The following is a 26411-nucleotide window of genomic DNA, read 5'->3' on the forward strand; positions in this document are numbered from 1 at the left end:
AAGCCGAGTTTTTCAAAATTGGTTTATAACTTGTGAGTTGTAAACTCGAGTTTCTGGTGAAAGCAATAAGTTTTAGTTTTACAGTACATACATAGTTTAATTTTTATTAGCTAACCGGTGCCTGTTGGTGCACCATTGTTAATATAACCAGAACTACGGTTATGCTACTGTAATACCAATATATATTGTACCTTACTTTTACAAACTCAAGTTTGTAAATATAACTCGGCTTATCAACTCGGGTTGCAAACTCGAGGCACTGTAAGGCGCCATATAAACACATTTACAGTTTTATTTTTCTTCCTAATTTATTTCAACAAAACACTTCTTTCATGATATGAAGTTTAAAAGTTGTTGTTTGAAAAAGCTTGAAAACCTTTACAATTGTTTTCTTTTTCCTCTTAATTCATTTGAACTGCTTAAAAATATTTTCACATGATATGAAGTTTAAAAGTTAAAATGGTAAATGTTGTATACGGTATGTTATATAAAAATAAATTTCTGTCCAAAGACTTTTTTATTACTCGGGCAATGCCGGGTAGTACAGCTAGTATTATATATAATATGAACTTAGTTCATATTGGCAATCCTTTGACCGTGTGTACATCAGATGGTAGACAATGGTGGTATGTGATAACATAATAATTGCAGTCCTGATGTGGCAGTGTATGCGTTGACAATAATTCGACACACTATTTCAATTTTCTGCCTGCAGTTCACCTACGATGCTTTCAATTTTCTTTCACCCGCTAATAGATTTGACTAACTTGTAGTTGCTTTTAGAACTCAAGAAATGAGTGCCACATGCTGCTCAGCCAGTGGCACGTGTTGTTGTCAAGGAGCCAGAGAAGCACAGATTAAGTCTCTTCAACTAAAGAATAGAGCCATTGCTCCTTCAGTGTGTGATATTGGCTTAAAGAGGAAAATACTTGAATATCATAAGTTGGCTGCTACACATAAAAGTAATTTCACCTGTACTATTCTATTTTGGTTGTTTGTATATGTCAGCTGGCAGAAAATATTGCTTTAGTGGTTGTTGCTTTTGCTGCAATAACTGTAAGTTATGTGTAGTGATGTGTTGACTAATTCAATGTGATATCACTTGATTGTTGGTGATCTGGTAGCTCTGCAAATCCAGTAGCTAGTTTCTATGAATGAGAAATTTCGTGCTCTGGTGTTGTTCAATACGCATTCTGGACGATATTGCTTACAGAACAAATGAACAGTTAACACACCAATTGACATAATAAACAAAAATGTGGTAACAAAATGTCAAAACGCTAGAGCTCTTATTATGGAAATTTGGAGGGTTTTTCCACAACCTTTCGTGAAAAAAGATAGTCATTCTTTTTGAAATTTCAAATTCCTGCATTTACATGTATATTTTTTACTACTTTAAACATGTAGTTGAAACACATTGTTTTATAATTGAGTTGTACCAATGATATACAGCCCACCACAGGGGGCGGGGCTGTATATCATTGGTTGTACTGTTGTTACACAACTTTGAATATATTTTAAAAACTAATATTGTATTTTGAACATGAATTTATTCTTTCGCTGTTTTGTTGGCATATTTTCTTTATTTGCCAGAGCTTGTCTTGTTTTATGAGCATAAACTTGATGTGCTACTTTACAATTTATTTGATAGGTTTTATGCGGGTAATAAATAGGTAGCACACTGAGTGACTCAAAAAGTTACACTTATAGGTGATGCTGTAATTTATTTGTAATGAAAGGATTTTTGCTACAAGGCAACGCTAATTGGAAAAAATATAATTAAATTCTAATATTAGGTATCTTCAATGAACATAATTTTTCTGAATTGCTTAAGGTGGGCTACTCTTAATCAAGTATTATCACCTTTACTGCTGAATGGGCATTGCGAGGTCACTGATTTTAGTATTATTGAACAGCACAAAATTTACCAGCCTTCTTTTCATATACTTTGCAAGCCCGACTAGCTATACCTTTGCCTGACAAAGTTTATCAGAAGGCCCATGGCTATTTATTTTTTGTGAGTAATGAGCTAAACAGGAAATCATTTACAATCTGTAAGTTTGGTCTTCGCTGGATTATTTATTGTAAACAAGCTTTTCACATTAATGGGGCAATGTTGGTTACATAATTCAATTGAGAAAATATGAGAATGCTCTTCAACTATCATAATTCTTAATGCACAATTTTTCAACTGTTGTGGGATGGCCTTTGTGCTATAAGTATTACTTTTAGGCAGTATATTGTTTATTAAAGTTTTGAGTTTTGTATCCATACAAACTTAAATTCAATAAGGAATAGTTTGAAAGTACAAATGATTTGTCCTTATTGAGTCAAGCGCAACGGAAGCATGACTGGTTTCTTTGGCATTGTCTTTGAATTACGCTTACCTGCCTAACTGTAGTTGCCTTTCTTCAGATGACGAAAACACAACTCCCTATTAATAAATGTTTCGTGAACATATGGAGCATGTTTTTTGTTTGCCGCGACATTAAATGTTTTTGCTACTTATGTTTGATAAAGTTTTTGTGCCAAGTAAAAGTATGAATTTATTAATCTATACTACCTATTAGCTCAACACCAGGTTATACGACAAAGAAATGTGTTCTGCAGAACGCAGCTCATTTCGCGCAGGTGACGAACAGTTAAGAAAGGTGTTTCCGGTTTGTGCGGACTGATATACCAAAACATACACATACAAAGGTGGTTGGTAAATTGGTTTTATACTGAATACAATAAGGTTTTCTTTTTCAGTACACCGCCAACGTCTGAATTCACACATTTGCTTAACTTCTAATGGTAACAACGTCAAGGTGTACTGCTGTATAGAGTGCGTTGAAAAGGGCTACCAGAAGAATAGAGGCAGCAGCAGACAAGGCACGCTGCCTTCAAGAACAATCTGTCAGTGATTATTTGCAACACTGTATCAAGTTTTTACTTGCAATAACTCGTTGTTTGAGTAAATTATTTGATCTTTGGAGACACTGGACTATTGATCTGAAGGATTATTTATCTACTACTGAGTGCTGAAAGAGTACCGTACGTTAACGCACGCCGATGATATTTTAAAAGGCAGCTTGTTGACAAGGATCGTAGAAACCTGTTTATGTACTCAAATGAGTTAACGGAGCTAAAGATTCCAGAGTGCGGACATGGGTCCATAAATATGAGAACTGACTCATTAACATGTTGTTGATGAAGATATTTCATTCTTTCTTATCTCCTGGCTGAATCTGGAACCCTGACAGTTTTCGCATTTATTTTCCAGCTATTAGCTTGCTTTGGAATATAAATATATTTGCTCATTCAACAATTTTTCAAATCGTACCAAAGACATCAAGGCATGAATTATAACTGTAACTTTCCATCTGCATAAAACGTTACACATGAAGGATGACCTGATAATGAAGAATTTATCAGGATGTTCTAGAATGCTATGTCTTCTCGTGTTTGTTGGTGCTTATTTCGTTGTTCTACCGTCCAGTATTGAAGGTGAGTAGTTTTAGTAGTGCTATTTTGATGGTTCTAACTGCCAATAACTGTTATTATACATGTCTAAATTAAATGTCAGCGTAGCAAAGTAGTATTTGCCTTCCTGCTAATTGTAGGTATTTTCTGTTAGTCCTTTTGTATAACTAGCCGATCGTCGACCAAATGATTTATTGTGATGTTTGTTAATTTTTTATGTTAGAATGCCAATGAGGCTGGTTATGACTGTTACCTGACCTCATAATAATAATGTTTAGAATGCTGAAAAAACACCAAATAAATAACTGCAGGTATAGCCTCGTCAAGTTATCTACCAAACACTATTTGCTGTGAACGCATTAGCGTGTGCTTTGTTCGGAGCTATTTAATGCATGACACATTCAAACCCATCTGAGCATTCCCTCTTCATTCTAAGTGGCGAGCCGTGGGTTAAAGTAGCATCCATCAACTTACAAATGATTCACATCAGTGCACAAACTAATTAGTGGTGCTTAAAAATTTAATTAAGCGTTAGCTACATATTTGGAAGAATGTAAAACGAGCAGGATGGTCTGGAGTTCATCATTCACGTTATGAATGTTTCTTTCTCCATGGTTTCAACTGGGGAAGTGAAAAATTGTCTTGTTGAAACACAACACGCTGCTAATTGCGCATGCTTTTGTATGCCTCATGGTCAAGTCTTCTTTCAGTAGTGGAACCATATTTTTGATCCTAACTGACTGGTAACACTCATTCTTGCAAGGCTCTTTTATTTTTTTGTTACCATAACATAGGAAAAATTAATACCATAATACACCTTCAAAATTAAGTTTAGAAAGTTTTAGATTTTCCAAAGTTGCTGGTTACTTTGGAAGTTATGGTAAGTGTTAAGTTATCGGTAGCCTAAGTGGTAAGTTATTGTCAAGTGATTTTTTTATTGGTAGGAATTCATAACCACTGTCATTTCACATTAAAACTTATTAAAGGCAGACAATTTCAACCCAGTAATGTTAATATTTTGCTAGAAGTAGTATCATTTTTGTTAATAATTGCAATTTTCAGTGTTTTCCAAGGCCCCTTTGAAGTCATAATGTCTGTCATATTTGCATTGTCATAGGTCATTTTAAATTGTTTATGTTTTCTCAAATTTGTATAGGTTTTTGGTAGTGTTAGAAAAAAGAACAAGAGTTTATAATACATACATGTAGATAATCCTAAACCCTTTGAAGTATTTTGTCACATCGTACCTATCTGAAAAAAGCTACTAATCTAATTGTGTAAAGCGAAAACTCCCTAGATAGACTTGATTCAATGAAGCAAGCCTTCTTACAGTGCGTTGGCACCATTCATCTATATGCAGAAAAGTTACACCTCAAGCTGGATGACACCCTTAATTTTAATTAGGGCTAATACAGTAATGATTGCCAATTCATCTATATTCAAAAAGTTGCAATTTAAATTGACTGAATTCCTACAAGTAGGTCTAGTTAAATGAAGACTCTTCTGGAGACTTTCTTTCACAGCATTTTTGAAGTTATATATGATGGGATGCATAGACCTATGTGAACATTGGCATAAAAGACCTGTTCCATGAATCAAATGTATACGGGAAATTTTGGCAAGTTTGTACTACTCTACCCTATTTGGCTAAGATGAGCCTTAGCCGCATCAGTTAATGTCTTTATATGTCTAATTTAAAATGATTGTTAAACATTTCAAATGTTTTAAATTATGTTTATAAACACTTGGCAATATTATATCAATTTAGGTTTTCCTAGTCTACCAGTATTATACAAATTATGCATGCAGTTTAAAACTAGAATATTATCAGTAAAGAAATGCATCTGACAAATTAATTACCATGCAGGTGACACGGCATACCAGACAGATACCATTGTTACATAACTTGTTCAGGTGCGAACTAGATTGGTATGAGGTCTTGAGAATGGCCGTGAAAAGAGAAGTTTTTAAGGGAGGCATCATCTCCCTTGTTCTCGACGAGTGGGTGCACTCGGTAGTCCAGTCCGTATGAAAAAGAAATGCGGTGTTGCTTTTTAGTTTATGAGACAGTCAGTTTTGTTGACGATTGCTGCCATCGTTGTTTGTGATCACACTTAATATGATAAAAATATGAACACTACAGTATTGTTCCAGAAAACAAGCTAAGGGGCATGATTTGACCTATAATGCCTAACATTTACAGCTATTGGCTTTCTTAATTAGTGGCCCAGCCAGAGACCTGCAAATCTATATCATTAGGGCACTTTCAGAATCCATGTGTAAACTAGAGAGCTATGCGTGACAAAATGTCAAAAGTAAGCATTTAAGAAAGTTTGCAGTAAATCAGTAAGCAAGCATTCGCTTAATCGTATGTATATTCATAAACTTGGAAATATTTTTTACAAGTCATTTTAGCGATACGTTATCGACATAGTGATTACTATATCGAAGACCCGCAAAGGAATCAAATGAAACATTTTTTCAACAGGCCTAATGTGCTTGTTACAAGACATGTGACATATAAGATATGAAGCCCAAAAGCTTTATAATATTTACAAATATCATGAGCGCGGCATTCAATGATGCATCATCATGCATACACTTATTCACTATCATCATACGCTACCTCGCTTTGTTATCAAGTCTCCCAATTAAGGCAAAGACTATCGTACTTCTAGAACTGTAAAAATATGCGATTGGAATCTGAGCGCCTTTTCTGTACTCAATCGTAAACAAAATAATATATATATAAACATATGCATAAATAAAGTACTATATGTAAACATCATAAAACTACATCACTATTTTACAATGTATTTTTCGTTTTTAAACAAAAGATTTTCAAAAATCAGTCGTTGTTGACAGAGTCCAAAGTATCTCTAAGACTAGATGGTTGTAAGAAGAGTTTTCTACGTGTATAAGGAAGGGAATATAGTTCCTTCAAGATGTTAGGTTAATAACAATGTAATTTGTTCTCAATTCAACCTGTGTTCAGTGTGAACCATACATAATCCAACTTGACTATATTTTGCTCAGTCAATTTGTACTATCAACTAGCTTAGGCGCTGCCGAATCTATACCTAGAATTTCCATTCCTGATGACTTAATATTGACTCTTTCGAACTTGAATTTTGTTTTGAGATGAACCGCACTGCTATGTGAAACAAAAATAAACTTAATGTATTACTTGCATTAGTTTTATCGTCAGTCGTTCACAGCGGGTATGATTCGAAATGCACCCTTACCGCTGTCTGCTTGTTTGTTTTAGGTTTGCCGAGGCTTTTGTTTTCCAATCGAAAAGATATCCTCTTAATCGACTCCTCTAACTCTGTGCAGAATACATCTGTCTTGGTTACGAATTTGTCGGAGGCTGCTGCCATTGATTTTTTATATGAAAAGGACAGTTCGGGTAGGGATATATCTACAATTTGCTGGACTGAACACTTTGAGGCACTATACTGTGCAACTATTCAGCATTTGGACTCTCCGGTTGCCATTGTCTCCACTAGTAAGTACCTCCATACTTGTGTAGTAATTAAGTATGGCAGATGTGAGGACCTATGTATAAGAATGCAGTGTGGTTGTTCCACTATTGTGGGTATTGAGAACTTGGGTTAAGTAAAGCTATGTTATATTTCCTGAAATCAGGTGCCCTGCTAATCTTCAAGGTTTTTTCACTAAGAATCCAATTGAAATGTTGGTTCTCTCCAAAATCTATATTTGGTTGGTTAGCCTGATTGAATCCATTATTCAAAAGTAGTCTTAATGTTCAGTTTTTAAGCGTATACAATTTCAGCTTTAGCTAATATTCAATGTAGCGTTTGATAGAATCATGGTATGTATTCTTCGGTAATACAGTAATAACTAATACTGAAAGCCATGCAGCGGCTTTATAACGATATTTTACAAACATCCCTACATGGAAACTTAATGTCTTATACCAAAACATCACTAGATTATTGGAGTCAGTTTAAGTACATATCATAGAGCAATGTAACTAACCATAACCATGTACTATTATATCATACATGTTAGAGTGGGAAAATGTAATTGATGCTTCAAAAAACTTTCCGATGGTTATTTTAGGAATTGATTTCACAATACTGCATGATTTTTTCTTAATTTACGATGCACTTTCTGAATTTGACCCCAAGGTTTACAATAATATCGTCACAGATTGTATCTGTCAGAACGTTTCCAATTTTTGCTAATCACAGTTTTGAAGTACTATTTGAGATCTTTACTCCCAGGTATTGTTAACATCACAACTTTGATCAATGACAGCAATGCAGAATTTCTTATGATCTAAATGAGGGAAGTTCTTAAATCAGCACTCGTGTCGGTTAAAAACTAGATACGGTTATTGGTTAGTTATTCAGAATGCACACCTTCCAAATACTTTACTAATAATAGTCAGTGCTTCCAGCTATTGTGCTGATGCCTTGTCTAACTGGTTGTGTTGAGTGTAATTATATGGATTCACTTATTCGTCGCTGAATCGCACTGCTCAGCCATCTTATAGTAGTGCACGCAGTTTCACTGCGTCATAACATAACAATTTTAGGTGTAGTTTGCACTAGTAGGAGAGTTTGTTCTTGTTTATTTTAGAGATTAATGTTAGTTTAAACATATTATTTTACAATTATAGATATTAATATTTATGTGTAACATTTTATACCCGCATCTACCAAAAAATCCATAATTTGTAAATATGTTACCGTTGTCAGCACAATGGCGAAAATGTAATTATATGAAGATATTTATAGCCGCTTGCAATATGCAGCTAACCAATGAGATTAATCCTTTTGAGAATATCCTTCATCGGAGTTGTTATTTCCTATTTGTTGTCACGCAGTCAAAGCAGCTCTTGTATAAATCAAACTTGTTAGCTCCGAGAGGCTTGCTGTACTAGAAACACAACATTCAGTTGATGGGCTACGTAGTTGTCAAGGACAAGCAATACCGATTCTCGTTATTTTTTGCTCTCATTTTCCTGTGGTGTTGATTTATTTTTGTAGCATTTTAGGATTAATCATTCAGCGATGGTCGGCCATTGGCATTTTAAGCTGCTGATTCGAATTATATTAAATCTTATTGTATCGATATGCATAGACATGGTAACAGTTATAACAATTTAGTAGAAAGTATATGGCACCTTCAAGTGTTGTAACAATTGAATTTCTTTTAATTAAGCATTACCTTTGTTGGTCGCATTCTTTCAAAAATAAATAAAATTTTGTAAAGGATATAAAATTTCGCAGTTTCTGAGTGTGTTCTTTAATCGAGGGTTACTGTAAAAGCCCAATCTTTGAAGCATGGAAATGATATGAGTCTATCGATACTCCGTTTCTGTCACAGCTTGTCCCTTATTTACTCCTGATTTTATCGCACCAGCTTCTCATGCACCATTATCCAAATAATAAAGATCTTGCTGTTTATTCGATTTAAATGCTATTAGACCACTAGTTTTATTCAGATGATGGGTCCTTAATAGAACTGTTTATTTTGATCACCCACATTGAGTAAATACAAGATTGATATGTAGGTGTGAAGTAAAAATAGCATTATTTAAATAATGCAGAACGATGATAAATTTTCTAGGGTGTAAAATTTTTACAATACTTGATTCATTTAGTGGAACTGTGATGTCGCCACTACTATGAGTTCGTCCTAAACCAATTATCTGGTAGCGCCGACTCTTCTGTTTTTGATTCTATATAGTTAAAGTTCTTTGGAACCATTAGCCAATATCGAAGACAAGAAGCTGAGTTTACACTTTGAAACATACTTTAATTGATTCACGAGATACATGCAGCTTCAGTAAATTTCACTCTGGATGGCTATTACATTATGTCTGTCAGATTTTTACCAAAGTAAAAAAGAAATAACTAACCTCACACTTGCTCATCTAATCATAATCTGGTAATCAAATTTAAATAATTTAGGGGATATACATTGATCTCTAGTGTTTTTGGAAAATTTTTTGCATATTCATGTGGTGATGGTGGTGCAACATATTCATAAGCCGTAAGATGTTTTTTGTAAAAAAAAACTAAAAAACTATTCAACATGTCTTATCTATCGAGAGTCTCATTTAGGAAGTGTGCTCTGTTACATGTATGGGTTGAATTCTATGTTAGTTACCATAGCGATATAAAACACCCTAGAATGATGGAAAGGTTCTTATTCTTGAAAAGAATGCGGTGCGTCTTTTCAGAGATAACCTCAGTGATTGATTAATTTGCGATAAATTGGCTTTGAGCAGCCTACAGACACCAACCCTTCTTAGACTGTGAGATTAGGTCAGTGTGCCATATAGGTAGATATGTGTCATCTGGAATGATTAGCTTAAAGGTGACATCTCATTTTGACTTGTTGATATGAACACCCAGATTATGACTGGCTGAATTTGTTATCTAATCTGCAAACTGGCTGCATTACTTGCACTTGGCGAATACAATCATAGCAGGCTGTTATATGCCATCAAGCTAGTTGTGGTTCAGGCAATGTAATAAACTAATAACATCGTGCCTTGTAAATATTTCACTTTTTCTTTATTCAATAAATGTTTGATCAGTACATGAGTAAACCCAAATAGTCAAAACCTATTTTCTGTTGCGTAGATTGAGCACAACGCAGAGACAACTTCTTTTTTAAAAACTGACTGTTAACTAATTTGATAATTAAATAGGTTACAGCTTAAAATATCCTAAATTTTTGTTAAAAATTATGAAATTTAAGTTGAAACTAATAGCTGTTACTCTAATACTAAAAGTTAGGCGATTAATAATCTCTTAACGCTGTTTTGTCAGAGTTTGTGCTTCCAAAAAATTACTACTTGCAGAGTTTTTTGTATATCTTGAAAGATTGCTACATACATATATAATATATATATATTTCTCAGTGTTGGTGTGTCCCTCCAGCTATAGCTATTAAAATCTTGGAATATAGAATCCGTAACGAGGAATATTTGATCTCAGACCCTCCCGTTCACCAGTCCAATTAGGCCACAGAGATTGTTTGTTCGCTAGCTGATATGTGTCGCTATATGGGAGCAAATACCCAACGGCTTTGCGTACTACGTAGGGTGATTGATATTAACGTCACCGAGATTAATAGCTCTCATCAGTAAGCTTACTCAAATTTTCCATTGGCATTGTGCCAGGCTATTAGCAAGTGGCAGACAACTCTCATTACTTCTCATTGTTTATAAACTGATTTTTAATACCCATGCAAGGCCGGGAAACACAGCTAGTATATAAATGTCTAACACAAAGATCTCTAATGGAAATAACTGATATGGAAAAAATTCTTGTTTTTCCCTTTGGAAATGAGACAGAATCTTTTACTGGTTTATTTTTAATGAAATGCAAGCTTACAATAAACAATCAAATTGTATTCACGTCGTCTGACTTGAGAGTTGAAATTTTGTATTCTCCTAGTTTCACTTTTGAAGAATTCATTATTGCTCATTTTGGCTGGTTTGGCTTAAAGAAGGCAAGAACCTAAAGCAATCAATCAATAACAAACTTTATATCTTTATCTATATAAACTTTATATAAAAAGATTGTGGATTTAAAACTTTTTACGCAATTTGCAGGAAATATTAAAATGGCTGCAGAACTGATAAACTAATAATTTTAATTATACTATTATGTGATAATAGAAAAAATGATGATAGTTCTTTAGGTACTGCTATTTGGAATAGTTCATACTTCGGAGCTGTTGTTATTTTGTATCTGGATGTTCCATTGCTTTATATGCATCACTGCTAGTTTTTAACATCGTTTAATATTATGAAAGCTCTATGAATTGTTAATTCATAGAGCAGCATGCTGCTCATAATGCACTTTATTCTTGTTCAATAAATATTTCATCACATTCTGTTCCAACAGGCTTCCATGAAGTTAAGTGCACATAATTTGATTCATTTGTATTTTGCAGTTTTTACATCACTATAATTGTATTCTAGTTAGCCTACAAATGGCTTTATGCAGTGATTTATTGCTTGTGCTAGTGACCTGGAAGGCCATTAAGACATGTTATTTGATTGAAAGTTAGTCTTTCATTAGTTGGTCAGAATTTTGTGAAGTCTGCATCCAGAGGTCACAGTTTATACTAAGCTATATCATTTGCACTCAAAACCACTTGGTAATAAGCCTTTCCAGATATGATGAATAAGTAGAAATAGTGCTTTTGACGGAAATACAGTGCTTCACCTTGCGTTTTTTTAAATTGCATGGCATCACTATATATTTCAGTACTCTATATGAACTAGTCACAATTAGTTAGAAAATCTACTCATATAATGATTTTAAAGTTATCTTTTGCTTACGTGAAAGTGTTTACTACTTTAGGTTTAGTTTTGTAGTTGGACTGTCTACTCAGTTATCAGTCAACCTGATTTATACTTGTACCAGCTGCCGGAATTGCTACACACTAAATTTCCTTGTGGTTACTACTCTGTGGACCATTGTAGGTTTGCAATCACTCGCTGGTTTGGCGATAGACTGGGTGACGAGGAAACTCTACTGGGTAGATTCTGGAGAACAGACGATCGAAGTGTGTGAATTGCCGGACGGCCGGCACCGGAAAATCTTATATTATGATATGCTGGACCAACCAAGAGCACTCGCCCTTGACCCTCGCAATGGGTTCGTAATCTGTTTTCCTGTTCATGCTTTACAAATATCTAACGTGTCGCATTTTTGTGTTTTTACTGGCGCATTTTTTTCAATGTCATGTTATTGGCTTGTAGTTTATCATACATGCCAAGCCTTCTGCTTTTGGTTTTGTTTCAAATAACATTACATTGGCAATTTTTCCATGTGATTGTTAAGCAATTAATATGGATTTCTGTATGACAATATGTGATATACCTTGACAGTTGACATCTGCCAGAACATTGTCATTGGTAGATTTAGTCTCAATGGTGCTTATTCTCACATATTTCTGGCGCTGCCATATGAACAATGTCAATATGGTTGTCTGTAACCGAGGTGGAAAGAGCTTTGTATCAGATCTTGTTCAGCCGCTCTTGATATTCCCCCCTCATTCGCTTACACATCGCCTGCAATCAACTATTGTCCGCGACCAAAACTTGGTTGGTTTTCAAAACATTGATCATGCTAAAATGTAAAATCGTGAGATTTGTTAGCTGATCTGCAAGATTTTACAGAATCAATATTTTTTAAATTCATGACATCACTTTTTCTGTTTAAAAATATCAAAGTTAGAACTGTAGCGACCTTGACCGTATTACATACCGAAGAAATTGTATGACTTTTTTGCTCCTTTGTATTTTAATATATTATTTATTTCTGGAAATATTTGCTTGTCTATATGCAAGTTGTCTGCAATATTTATTGCTATGCTCCAGCTACTTGTCAGTACAATCGAGTCGATCTTTCAGGGTCGGCTTTCTTTCTTGCGCAGCACTTTGGTCAACTTTCTTTCATTCACAACATTTTCTTGACAAGATCTATATTTGAAATTTTTTCAACAATTGGATTGATCCAATTTCCTCCTTTTTGGTATGATGTCGGTGCATGGGTATAGTTTACCAATTTTTAATGTATGATTTTTTGTTAGTCAAATCGATACCATGGACAATGACTCAACGTCAAGCTATATATTGCAATTATGATAATTAGCGCAATCATAAACTTGGCTCATCAAAAACCCTTATTCTACTTTTAATTGAGTCAAAATTTTTCTTGTACCTTTGATGCATGTAAATAACCCGCAGGATCGTGCTTACACCCTCATTTCCTTTTTCACCCCAACCCATCAGGTAGCAGTCAATATTAAGTACTCAATATAAGTATTTCATGGCACTACACGGACATTTTATTGAGTGCATGTGTAGACTAGTCAAACAAATTCAATTCATCCTTTTAGGAAAACGAGCTTATGCATGTGATCTACGAGAATGTTTATTTATTAATATTGCTAAAATATATCTTCAGTTTCCTACACACCGCGGCAGTGATTGGGTTGCTTTCAGTTTCCTACGCACTGAGGCAGCGATTGGGTTGCTTTCAGGTTGCTAGGTACCAAGGCAGGGATTGGGTTGCATGAGAGACAATTGGATTCCAATCGCAAACCCTCTAGACTGTTGGAAATTTGGGTATTTTCTGGCTTTTGGAAAACACGAGGGTAGAACCTGTTAACATTGATGTATCATTAAAGTCTGAAGACCTAGATCATTATGAATAATTTGTTTGCAGGCAGCGATAACTGAATGCTTACCTTATGGCAAACGCGTTTGGTTTATGTTAAAAATGTTTTATTGGATTCAGTATCAGTTGAAAGTATCGCCGAAGGTGACATATAGGGGATAACTCCAAATTTTTTGATATGCATAGAATTAAATTAATCCTTATGGCTTATAGTGCACCCTATTTCTCCTTGGATATATTTTGAGGTTTATGTTGCTTGAACCTGTAGGAAATGCCAAAGCATCCTTAGTGAGGGCGAGACATCGCTACAAAATTACACCAGTATATTCATCTTCATAAGATTTCATGTTTGCTCTGAATAGACCTGACCTTCAGCAGTCCAGGTTTAGGTGTAATGCGTGCAGCTCAACAAAGGCATGCTAGGCTAGTGCCCGCCATGTCCCCAAGTAATGTCCCCTACATAGCATGCTAAAGACCTGCTTTGTATAGATACCTAGCTGCTGCACCTTGTGTTTTGACACTCTGTCAATCTGACATGTGTCGGTATGAAATGTAAATAAATGGATGAATGGGAAAGAATTATTTGCTATTGTGCATGCAATTGAATGAATGTTTGGAAAAACATCTCATATTTGTCAGAGGTTGTTGTCATAAAAGCATTTGGCAGAGGAGGTATTTATATCTTTGATTCATGCTTATTCATGAGCCATTATTTTATGAAAATCGATTGGGATTTAGGCCAGCGGGATTGCACATAACTGCTTTCGATTGCGCCAAGAAGTAACTGTTTCATTGAATGTAATAAATAGTGGTCAAATTGAATTAGTGTCAATCGCACTGAGTGAGACATCTACAGTTGTTTTAATGCTTTGACAGGAGTCAACAGGTGGCTGTTTCAATGTTATTTTTGCTATAGGTACATGTATTGGACTGACTGGGGCCAAGAGCCTAAGATAGAACGAGCTGGTATGAATGGCGACCTAGCCACTCGGTCGACTATCGTTGCCGATTTAATTGTCTGGCCAAATGGACTGACAATTGATTATGAGCAGGACCTGGTTTACTGGGTAGATGCCTCCCTCAGCTACATTCACTCGGTGAACCTCGATGGTAGCAACAGGTACATATTAGTAAATAACTATTGTCAAATATCTGTTGCAGCAGAGTGTGATCTGAGTATCCTTGAATAAACTGAACCATCTAAGTGATTCTAAAAGGCCTCTAGACAGGCTAGTGATTTGTTTTTGATGAGTTGTGGCTGCTGGTTAATAATGAACTTTCACAAAATTTTAGTGGATTTCATCAGAAAGTATCAGTATTTTTTATCATTTGCGATTGTTTTTGATGTTTGAGGTCATCTGACTGCCAGGATGTTTCAAGATTAAAATCAACAAAACTGGTATGCGGTTAAAATGCTCAGATTCAAGCGAAAGATGTCTATATGACATCTATAATAGTTATGACGATCTATAGTTATATAGTTATCGATATCGGCTATTGCGTCGTTGAAGTTGCTGCATTACACGTCTCTATTCTGTCGCTCTCTTTGCAACTATAGACGTCATAATCGCACTTTCTTGAATCTGAACGTAAGTTCATCGTTAAGATTAACTAAACCTACCCAGTGTACCTACCTAAACAAATCCAGTCATAGTTGCAATCGGACTCCTTTTGCTATTTGGATAAGAATTAAATTTCTTCATTGTTGTCCAATTTATCAATGGTATTAATATAATGCTTGCACCACTCCACTGCTGGTTCAGAGCGGAATTAGTTTGCGCTCTTTCTTACCATCTGTGATGGCCATTCATCATGCAAAATGTTTGAGTATTCGAGGTGTTTTCGGCACAGCTGCATTAAATACGCACAATAATATAACGCCAAAGGTATTTGGCAAAAGCTCAAGCTAAACTTGTCCGTCAGATTATCTGAACATGTCACAGAGTAAATATTTGATCTGATTGGTATTTGACATTTTGCCAAACTAAATTATTACTTCCATTCTCACTCCTCGATAGTTTCAAACAGATTTGACTATAGGGCAAAGTTTCGCATTAACAAAGTATATTGCTATTAAAGGTTTTAGTAGCGGCATTTCACGCCAGACAAAACCCTGCTTCCTTAATTGATAGGTCTGGAGTAGACTTTAATTCCTAAACTAACAGAAAAACGCTCATTTGTAACTGCTTAATTAAAATTTGACTTATAAATAAATCGAGATCAGTGAATAAATACATATATATGCAAATAAAAAGCATTATATAAACTATTTCACAATTATATCTTGATTTTAAATGTAAAACAATTTGTTTGAGATTTTCGGTGTGACTGTGTCAAGATGATACTAGAAAAACTTATTTTATAAAAAAAAGTTTTATAAATTCTTCTAGGTTGAAACTGGTCCACATTTATATCCAATTTCGAACTACAGTGGAACCTCGGTTCTTTACCATAATCCGTTCCGGAAGGTTGTTCGAAAACCGAGTTGTTCGAGATCCGAAACAATTAATCCCATTAGAATTAATGTATGTAAATTTTAATCCATTCCAAGCCGAGAAAACAACTTCGGTAAAGCATTTTTTTAACATTTCACATCATAAACTGTACTGTATACTACATATTATAAATATAAATGGGTAGATAGATTGTGTTTATTTTAAATAAAAAGTTTTCTATCTACGATGATGAAAATAGAAAACAAGAGGTAGACATTTTGTATGTTTTGCTCATAAAGCAGCGAAAGCATTCTATGTTAAGATACAATACAGAAAATTGCAGAAATTGATAAGGAAACAGCGGAAAATACAACAGATCAGTTACATCAAAAATCATGTGAAAAAGGAAATATAAACAGCTTACTAAATGTCACGTTTACTTCAGATCTTTGAAGGAGAATCTTCCGCCAAAGCAATTTAGGATAACTCGACTTTATGGTGACTCGACATTATTTGCTCAGTTTGCTGATTTGGTTTCACAATTCTAGGCAACCTTCACAACTGGTGTAAAACTAAGCGTTAAATTGCACCACCTTGTAAAACAAATTCCTCGTTACATTGGAGTTTAAGATGAACTAGCTTCTAATCCATTACTAAGAACTAGATTCCAGCTGGATGGCCTAGTCGCATTGAGAAAATCTGCATTTTTGACTGTGATAAATTTTTTCCATATATTTTTTAAAAGACTAAAATCTCTATTGAAGGTTGTGATCATTTTTGGGCTCTACGAACGATTCTCACAAAAATTCATCAAATACGTAGCAGTTCGGTTCATTTTTCCTAGACTTACGTCTAAGCAATTATGATAGTTATCATCTGCGTAAATCATTTTCTAACACAAATGTATGCTTTGGTGTCAGAATGTTCTTGGTATAAACTAGCAATGTATTAACTAACAGTGCATTAACTAGCAATGCATTAAGTAGCAATGCATTAAGTAGCAATGCATTAAGTAGCAATGCATCAATTAGCAATGCATTAACTAGCTATGCATTAACTAGCTATGCATCAACTAGCAATGCATTAACTAGCTATGCATCAACTAGCAATGCATTAACTAGCTATGCATTAACTAGTTATGCATTAACTAGCAATGCATTAACTAGCTATGCATCAACTAGCAATGTGTTAACGAGCAATGCATGAACTAGGAATGCATTAACTAGCAATGCACTAACTAGCAATACATTAACTGGCTATGCATTAACTAGCAATGCATTAACTAGCTATGCATTAACTAGCTATGCATTACTTGATGTGTTGCTCTTGCAAGCCTGCAACCTCATAAAATCGCTGAATATTTTTTTAAAAAGCCTTTTGCAAAAGTATTCTAGATAGTTTAACTACTTGTATTGTAGATAGTTTAACTACTGCTGCCTTGTATTGTAGGTAGTTTAACTACTGCTGTGTTGTAGGTAGTTTAACCACTGCTGTCGAATATTTTAGATATTTTAAATAGGATGTGTTTATTTTGGATTTCGTAAAAACGGCTGAAAGCTTTTGAGATGCGCAACAAACTTTTGTAAGGTAGCCTGGTCTTGTAGGAATCCGTTGTAACATTGGAATAAAAAATAATTAGCAAATTGTGCACATAATGAAGATTATTGTGGTTTTGAAATAATTATTACTATGGTTCATAGAGATTTAATACTTTGATTGTGAGGTGTGGTTGATGTGCATAGTTTTTAATAGAAGTGTGTTGATACTACAGAACAGTCGTTAAGTCTGGCTCTCTCTCCCATCCATTTGCTATCACGGAGTACGACGACTCGCTTTATTGGACTGACTGGAGGAACAAAAGTGTTTTTTCATGTAAAAAGGCGGACTGTTCAACCATTTCGAAGGTGCAAGGCAACCTTTTTGCGCCCATGGATATAGATATATATGAACCTGCCAGACAAGGTAATACCTACAATGCTATCCATTAATCAATTAAATGTACAATCATTCATTTTATATTGGTCAGTTGTTGAGATGGTGAGTAGTTCGCACCAGAGTACTGGAGTGTGCTGTACACCAGAGTACTGGAGTGTGCTGTCCATGAGAGTACTGGAGTGTGCTGTACATGAGAGTACTGGAGTGTGCTGTACACTAGAGTACTGCAGTGTGCTGTACACCAGAGTACTGGAGTATGCTGTTCACCAGAGTACAGGATTGTGCTGTACACTAGAGTACTGGAGTGTGCTGTACACCAGAAACACAACTTATCGCGAGTTTCTTTGTTTTCTCAGTTCCTGTCACCAACCCATGCGCCGTTAACAATGGCGGCTGCTCTCATCTGTGTCTACTCGCTCCAGAAGGAGGTCTCAATTGTGCCTGTCCTACCGGAACACTCCTCAACGCTGACAACCTCACCTGTGCCGATGGTAAGCTCTGCTGACTTCGGCTTTATGGTTGGTATGTGTGTGTAGTCATTTACCACCCAGCTCAGCATTCTCATTTGTCGACTGCAGGTCGACTTGCCACATCTGTATTCTCAGAAAGTAAATTGCTGTCTTTTTGCTTTTTTATATTGCGACCTTGATAACTACAACTGAAGCAACTCTGTATCAAGTCTTTAGATTTTGTTTATTTGCTGTTGATTCTTGTCGAACTAGAAGATACTGTGTGGAACTTTCCAGCATTTTTGCTGGTTTACTATGGAGAATGATAGCTAGGCTATATCGCAATAGTGAATATATGTCCTAAATTACTTTTACTATTTCACTCATGAAGCCCTGGCTTGATGCTGAGGCGCATCTTTTCTACCACAGCCCAATGCACTCTTTTCTACTGATTTGAAGGTCTGAAGTTATGTGTGTCCTAATACCTTGAGATCGAAATTGGTGTACGGTTTGCTGACTAGTGATATGAGATTCTGTGTTTGTTCCAGTGCAAAAGATGATATTCCTGGCGAGGAGAGTTGACCTCCGAATGATCTCTCTGGATACTCCAGATTACACAGACTTTATCATTGATGTTGGCGAAGTGTCACATGCTATTGCCATAGACTATGATCCTATAGATGGATATGTTTTCTGGACAGATGATGAGGAACGGGTTATCAACAGAGCTCTATTGAATGGCTCAAGTAAGCATTTAAATTTGTTATGCTTTTTGTGTTATCCATTCTGATCGTAGCATTCTTGTTAAATCATGGGATGCTTTGCAAACATGTATTTATTGGGATTTTGATAAAGGTCCGTGGAGCCGGCATGTGGCTTTTGTTTGACTAAGGCTTATTCTTAACTGTTTAATGGGCTTGACAGGAAAGGATACGATAGTCAGCATTGAGGTCCTCAACCCTGATGGCATCGCTGTCGACTGGGTAAGCAGGAACATTTTTTGGACTGATACGGGAACAGATCGGATAGAAGTTGCTCGATTGGATGGCTCATCAAGGCGTGTCATTATATCTGATGACTTGGAAGAACCGCGCGCCATAGCCTTGGATCCTATGAATGGGTAAGCTAGTTATTTTTGGGCAAATTAGGAAACTCTTGGTCAGGGCAGCCTATCATCTATATCGCATAATGATGCCAAGAGTTTTGTTGCCTTAGTTATTGATTTTGTATCGAAGTGTCCCATCATACTCTGCATTGTGCAATAGCTTGTAGACTCAGACTCAAGCATTGGTCAGTAATGTTGTGTAGTCTTAGAGCTACATCATGTTTTTCCTATATACGGATGTCTTACGCATCATTGTTCAGCTCACGCATTGTAAACATCCAAGTGTGACAAAGTTTTCTTCATATCTTTATACTCGTGTTTGTAATATATAAAATCTCTTCAACATTGGTCAATAAGATGGCAAAAGGTTTGAAATTCATTGCAATGGCAGCAGAATCATTTCTGTCACCAGAAAAATGTGCGTAATGAAGGTAACTTAGGATACGCGGGCGTTATGCATTCACCAGCCTGTTGATTTATTTTCCATTGTTGCTCTCCAAATATATTGGTTCTAGTGTCCTTGCCTTTATCAATACAAAAGATCAGCTATCGCTCATATCGATGTAACAGTAAAAATTTCTGTAAATCAGTAAAGCATCTGTCCAGCCATGCATACATCATTATAAGACCGGCTTAACTACTCACTACTTGGTGTGCTGCTTAAGAAGAAAAGTTTGTTTTAGCTGTTTCATTTCTTGTTAGTCATTTAGATTCCACAGACGCCTAACCTAACTTCATGTGAGAAAAAGAAGGGCTGCATCATTCCTTTTCTATTTTTGATTGTAAGAGAGTTTCATTGACCTTGTATGGCATTTTTGTGTGCATTCACGATTGGTAGACCGAGTATCTTTTCTCAAAAAATAGAGATAATGCTGCTGCTCTGCGGCAAGCTAAGGTGTATTGACCTACAATGCCTAGAGTTTATGGGATATACCTCCTACTCCTCGAAATTAACGGCTTTTCTAATTAGTGGCTCGATCAGAGATCTGCTTGTTGGCATACCTCTAGCATTTTATGTAAGAACAGCAGCAGATGGGCCAATGCTTGTCACTTGTTCAAGCCTGTTCTCTGGCCCCATCGAGCTTCAAGTCTACCAGGTTGTAATGTACGCTAGCAATTGCTTCAAGTTCGCTATAAAATACTTCCATATCTTTGTATTTATCTCTAATAGAAGACCAGTCTGACCAGCACTGTAGTAGGAAAGGTTTAATTTCATGTTAAGATTAGGAAGCAATGGGTCTAACGGATACAGCGAGTGTACAAACTGAAGGGAAGACTATTAATTGTGTAACCTAGCCTGTGACACTCGGACATGTCCGATTTACATGGCATGTCATGGCTGATCAGTAAATAGTGTCACAATTGTCTTTCCTTGTCAAGCTATCATTTTTCTCCCTCTGCCTGGCACACATGGCTCATATATCTGGCACCGTTATGCTTTTCTTATTATGTCTGCTTACGTAGCATGCATCAGCATGCCTTCTCTTGTTTCATCTGCGTATAACCTATACCAACATATAATTCTACTTTAGAATGTATGCAGTACAGAATTTGTGCAAGCAGCATGCTGTCAATTTTGTTTAATAATCGTTGAGAGTTGTGCTTCAGGGTCATATACTGGTCAGACTGGGGTACGCATGCCAAGATCGAGATGGCAGCAATGGATGGTTCAATGAGGCAAACCCTGATCAACAGCAGCATTGGCTGGCCCAATGGACTCGCGATAGACTTTGAGTACCAGAGATTGTATTGGGCGGATGCCAAGTTGGACAAAATTGAGCAGGTTAACTTAGATGGGACAGACAGGAAGATCATTGTGGACAGTCAGCTGCCGCACGTGTTTGGCTTTGATGTAGCGGGTGGGTGTCTTTTATTAGCTCATCCTATTTTCTTCAACTCATCGCTTGAAACCAAACGGAAAACCCATCAGAGCGTTATCAGTTTAGGTACAGCAACCAAAATCTGGGTTGATTCTCTTCCTTTGACTCTAGTTATACGCGTGAATGAGTTGTAGACACTACTGCTGGAAGGGTAATAAAAGGACAATGTTGCCTGGAGATTAGCATATCTGTACAAATTATTATTACTCATTCTAGACCGTACTCAAGCGGTTAGACTTCTACTTTATATCGTTATGAAAAAGCGCTATACTGTCATAAAAATATTTTTACATAAATTTTTGGTAAAGTGAGAGAGTAATTAATTTCATAGTTACCTATTGCTTTTTCTGTCTATTGTTGTAAGTTAATTACTGTTTTGTTTGAAGGGAGTAATGGGTGACAAGTTTGATCAATTGCTTTCAAGTTCTAGTCTAAACATTTTGGAAAGAGAAAACTGAGCTTGAGTCAGCAGGCAGCTGCCGGTCTAAAGTTGAATCGATGAGTGTTAGAGTTTGTTTGTTACTAACTTTGATACGAAGCCTAAGAATGCAAACTGCTTTAGATTACTATATTTATAAACATGCAAAGGCCTGGTCACACTCTTGCAAATAGTCTAAGAGATATAAGGTTAGAGAGACGCTAGGATGAGGATGTACAGGAGTTAATAACTCTTTTGCTCTTCGTGTTCCCTTGCTTGCTTCTCAATCATCAAGTCAAGTGAGTAGACAAAGAGTACACCAATAATCCAAATTTAAAATTATTGAATTCATTGTTTTTATAAATAATAATAAATGTATAATAATAAAAGCAGCCATTAATTAAACCAGTATTAGTTATTGGTTTGAGATGAGTTAACGATTAATAAACACATAGCACACGGTTGGAGATGAGAGTATGGCTGATGGCTCTGCTACTTAGATTTGTCTTGCGATGATGCAAGGCAATGATGCTCTCTCATGGCTCAGCTCATGATTAGTTAGTTGGCATTGAATAGCAAGTGTGTGACAGACCCAGAGTGTTAAAAACTCTTCTAAAGCAGTTGGTTAATAGCAAATATAGGCATTTCACCTGGCAAAGGCTTAAGTTGTTGTTCACCTGAGAATACCGATACATTACTTTGTCAAAATTGCATTGAATAATTCATCACGTACATACATCCTAAAGCCAAAGACCCATAACTTAAAGCTCTGTCGCTTCACAGGCTAAGTTTTGAAAGTTGTCTTCTCTTTGCTATATGAATACACTTCTCTTGAGCTTTGTGCCGCTAAGACACCGCTTTAAGCGATGAAAACGATTAGTTATTTGCACATAACTTCTGCACCCTTTTCATCATTTCAAAACAGAAAAACATTGTCACGTTCATTCGTTAGCATCATGACACTGGCTCCAGCCATTCCAGTGGCATGCCTTTCGAGAATGTTGGCAGATGTTGTGTGGATGCCTGGTGTCAGCTCAGCTAGAAACCTGCGCGGCTTGTCAGTCTGCCACAACATCCTGAATGTGACACTTAAGCTATTTCACTAGCTCCTCTTGTTATCTAACGTGTCATTTCAAGTTACCACAAACAACCGGGCTTGTCATCGTTGTGTCAGAATTGTTTACGCGTTTGTTTATGCTCAAATATAATATCAACAGTGACAGTAAATCTGACTCTTTGCCAGTTTATAGTTCACTTTTCAAGTTCAGTTCGCTGTTTTGCTTGCCTTGAAATGTTTTTGTCTGCATCTAAAATAACTCTTTAGTGCCATCACTCAACCATGAGCGCTGACTTTTTTTCACCTTCTTTCTCTGTCTGCATAGTGGGCAGTGGTGCAGCTCGAAAGTTGAGAACATTCAGTGTAGTCAATGTATTTACATACCCCAATTTTGTAGTCAGATTTTTTCAAAGAAGAAAAACCACAATGAAAGTTGTCATATGATGCACCTGTTTACGCGGGTGGCTAGGACTGGTAGTAGTAATATCTAACATGCTTCCATTTGAGGATTCTGTAATGATTGTGCCAAAATACTCGCATAAAAAGAGATAATTCTGATTTCAACTTCTATTCACAACTGTCTAATTGACCACTCCAGTTGACCTCTTTATTATTATTTCCGTAAAACCTCTATTTGAGCGCCATGGCACTGTATTTTTCAGCCCTTCTCTTATAGTGGCGTTTTGTTAGATTTGGCCTTCAAGTAAACGTTTTTATAGTAATTCGTTTAATAAAACTGCACGGATTCATAGAATAAATAGAATAGATTTGCTGTATTAGATTTATTTCAGAGGTTTAGGTTATTTGAGAAAAATGAGCTATTTTTCCATGGGGCTTAATATGTGCATATACAATAGGTAGTTAATTTATGTGAATATATGCGATATATATTTTTACTGCGATGTCAACATCGCAGTTATAATATATTGGTTTTACAATAATACCAATAATTTATAGGTAGTCAATGAAAACTATAGCTACTTTGGTGTTGGTTGATTTCCTGCTACAAACTGTTTCAAAATAACACAGATGATAGCTGATGGTGATTGCCGTCAGAGATATGAATCTCCAGTTACTGTTAACTTGTCTATTTTCTGTAATGAGCAACTACAGGTAGGCTGCTACAGCAACTACAGGTAGGCTGCTACAGGAGTGTACGGTCAACTTACTTCATATAGTTTGAAAGAGATAAACAATATAATTTGGGTCAGAGTTCTTGTTTTATGGTTTTTTGAAAAGGTTCAACTAAGATTATTGCAATGAGTGTGATTGGTAAGGTTGAACCAGTACCTTTGGCTTCAGGTAATTATTATGGTTGGACCAGGATGCAGGTAATGTGGTTTAGCTGCTAAATATAGTAATTGGTAACCAGAATTCATACTACATGATAATTGGTCAGATTGAACCAGGACTTGATCTTCTGTTAATTGATATAGCTAAACCAGGACCGCACTTTTTGAAAAATAAAAAAAATTGAAGTAGAAATAATGATGGGAATTTATAAATTGCTTGTAAAAATATGCATGAAACATTAAAATTCAGGAATTTATCACCCTTCTGTCAGGCAGATTGTTGAGATTAATACTAGTCCCCAAAGCGATACAAACTTTGGATAAGTTCCATTTATTTTAAATATGTTGCAAAATATATGATGATTGGGCATATGACTATGACTGGATTGTTTTTTCTAGGCAATTATATATACTGGACAGACTGGCAGAGAAGGACAATAGAGAGGGTACACAAGTTGATACCATCTGAAACACGACAGGTTGTAGTTGACCAGTTGCCAGACCTCATGTCTATTAGAGCCATCGCCATGGAACCCAATCGTTCCTGTAAGTGTCCAGTCTTTCATACCGCATGTCACTGCTGACAGTACCTGATATGCTTGTCAGATGCAGGTGGTGAGAAGATTAATAGTGTATGGGCTAAACATTTAGAGTAGTGTGTGGGGTTCAGATTTCAATCATGTATCCCCCACAATTGTAGAAAAATTATGGTAGTTTTTGCCATGATTGAGGGGTAGACATGGGTACACAAGAATCAAGTTGGATTTGTTGAAGGAGGATAAGCATATGCGTGTCAGTGCATCATTCAAAGCCATATAATGATATATTTATAAATGGTTTAGTGTTTGCAGGCTTCGATAATCGAATGTTTACTTTATAAAACAAATTGTCAGTGTATGCTAAAATGTTTTAGTGGATTCATTCGGGGTTGGGGTGGGGGTCGTCATCCGTAGAGTAATTACTGTTTTGGTCACATTATTGAAAGTGGCATGGAAAAGATAACTCTGAAAGATAAGTTTATGGAAACGCGTAGGACTAAATAAATGCTTGTTGCATACCTCATTTTTCAATGCTACGTGACGCGTAGAGAAACCAACCGCATCTTAAAAGGCTGCAGTGGTCAGACGTATCGCATAGGTTGTGTTGAATTGACACATTGCAATGATCGATTAGTTATACAGATGTATATATATTTAGTAAATGCTTTGCATAGAAGCAATTGCATAGACAGATTGTGCAGATGCATTGAAGCCATAGCCTTGAATCATGGAATGAATGAATGCATTGCTCTGGTGGAGTGAATAGACTTAATTGGCTAGATGCATTACATAAATATTTTGCATAAGGTTGAGTATGCATTGAGATGATACTATGTTGACAAAGCTGTCGTGTGAGGATGTGTCGAGCTCCATAGCGCATCCTCTGGTTCAAATGTTTGTCAACACGAGCCAATGCATAACCAATAATTGTCACAGTGGTTTGAGTGTCAAGGACATTGACACTGTTGTAATTGATGACTGATATAAATCGTTTTAAGATTGTCCTTATTATATCTCTAATCATTAATAGTTCATCAATATATCAGGGTGACATGACTCGATATGCAGAATATGAATATGATACATCGATCAACCTAGTTCTTCCACGTACTTCAAACAAAAAAACCTGAATGTATCAGCAAACTATTCTTCAACATACAAACTCATTCCTATGCCGAAAAACCAAATCTTCAGTCTTGGAAAGCTACTAATTGATGGTTAAAATACTATGTCAAGGTTATCTTGTCAATTCTGTCTCTCGAATGACATAACATAAGTCATCTAGATATCGCTCCACTTAGTATTAGGATTGTAGAATCTTTATCCCTTTTTTAATTATATCTGTGTATGTGTGTGTGTCATGTGTTTATCCCTCAATTATTGTTAACTCATCTCAAACCAATAACTAATACTGGTTTAATTAATGACTGCTTTTATTATTATACATTTATTATTATTTATAAAAACAATGAATTCAATAATTTTAAATTTGGATTATTGGTGTACTCTTTGTCTACTCACTTGACTTGATAATTGAGAAGCAAGCAAGGGAACACGAAGAGGAAAAGAATTATTAACTCCTGTACATCCTCATCCTAGCGTCTCTCTAACCTTATATCTCTTAGACTATTTGCAAGAGTGTGACCAGGCCTTTG

General features: G+C 35.9%; 1 protein-coding gene across 1 annotated transcript in view; it reads left to right on the forward strand.

Moving 5' to 3' along the window:
- Positions 1-2673: 2673 nt before the first annotated feature.
- The window catches only part of LOC137385758 (low-density lipoprotein receptor-related protein 6-like), a 45077-nt gene continuing 21339 nt past the window's right edge, over positions 2674-26411 (forward strand). Inside the window, exons 1-10 of the mRNA XM_068072298.1 lie at positions 2674-3489; positions 6734-6973; positions 11945-12119; positions 14563-14766; positions 17853-18043; positions 18373-18507; positions 19014-19211; positions 19390-19585; positions 21179-21429; positions 24617-24763. Coding sequence (XP_067928399.1) covers positions 3384-3489; positions 6734-6973; positions 11945-12119; positions 14563-14766; positions 17853-18043; positions 18373-18507; positions 19014-19211; positions 19390-19585; positions 21179-21429; positions 24617-24763 — 1843 coding nt within the window. The 5' untranslated portion in view covers positions 2674-3383. The remainder of the gene's footprint in view (positions 3490-6733; positions 6974-11944; positions 12120-14562; positions 14767-17852; positions 18044-18372; positions 18508-19013; positions 19212-19389; positions 19586-21178; positions 21430-24616; positions 24764-26411) is intronic.

Source organism: Watersipora subatra, chromosome 1, assembly GCF_963576615.1.
Source record: "Watersipora subatra chromosome 1, tzWatSuba1.1, whole genome shotgun sequence".
NCBI classification, from domain to species: domain Eukaryota; kingdom Metazoa; phylum Bryozoa; class Gymnolaemata; order Cheilostomatida; family Watersiporidae; genus Watersipora; species Watersipora subatra.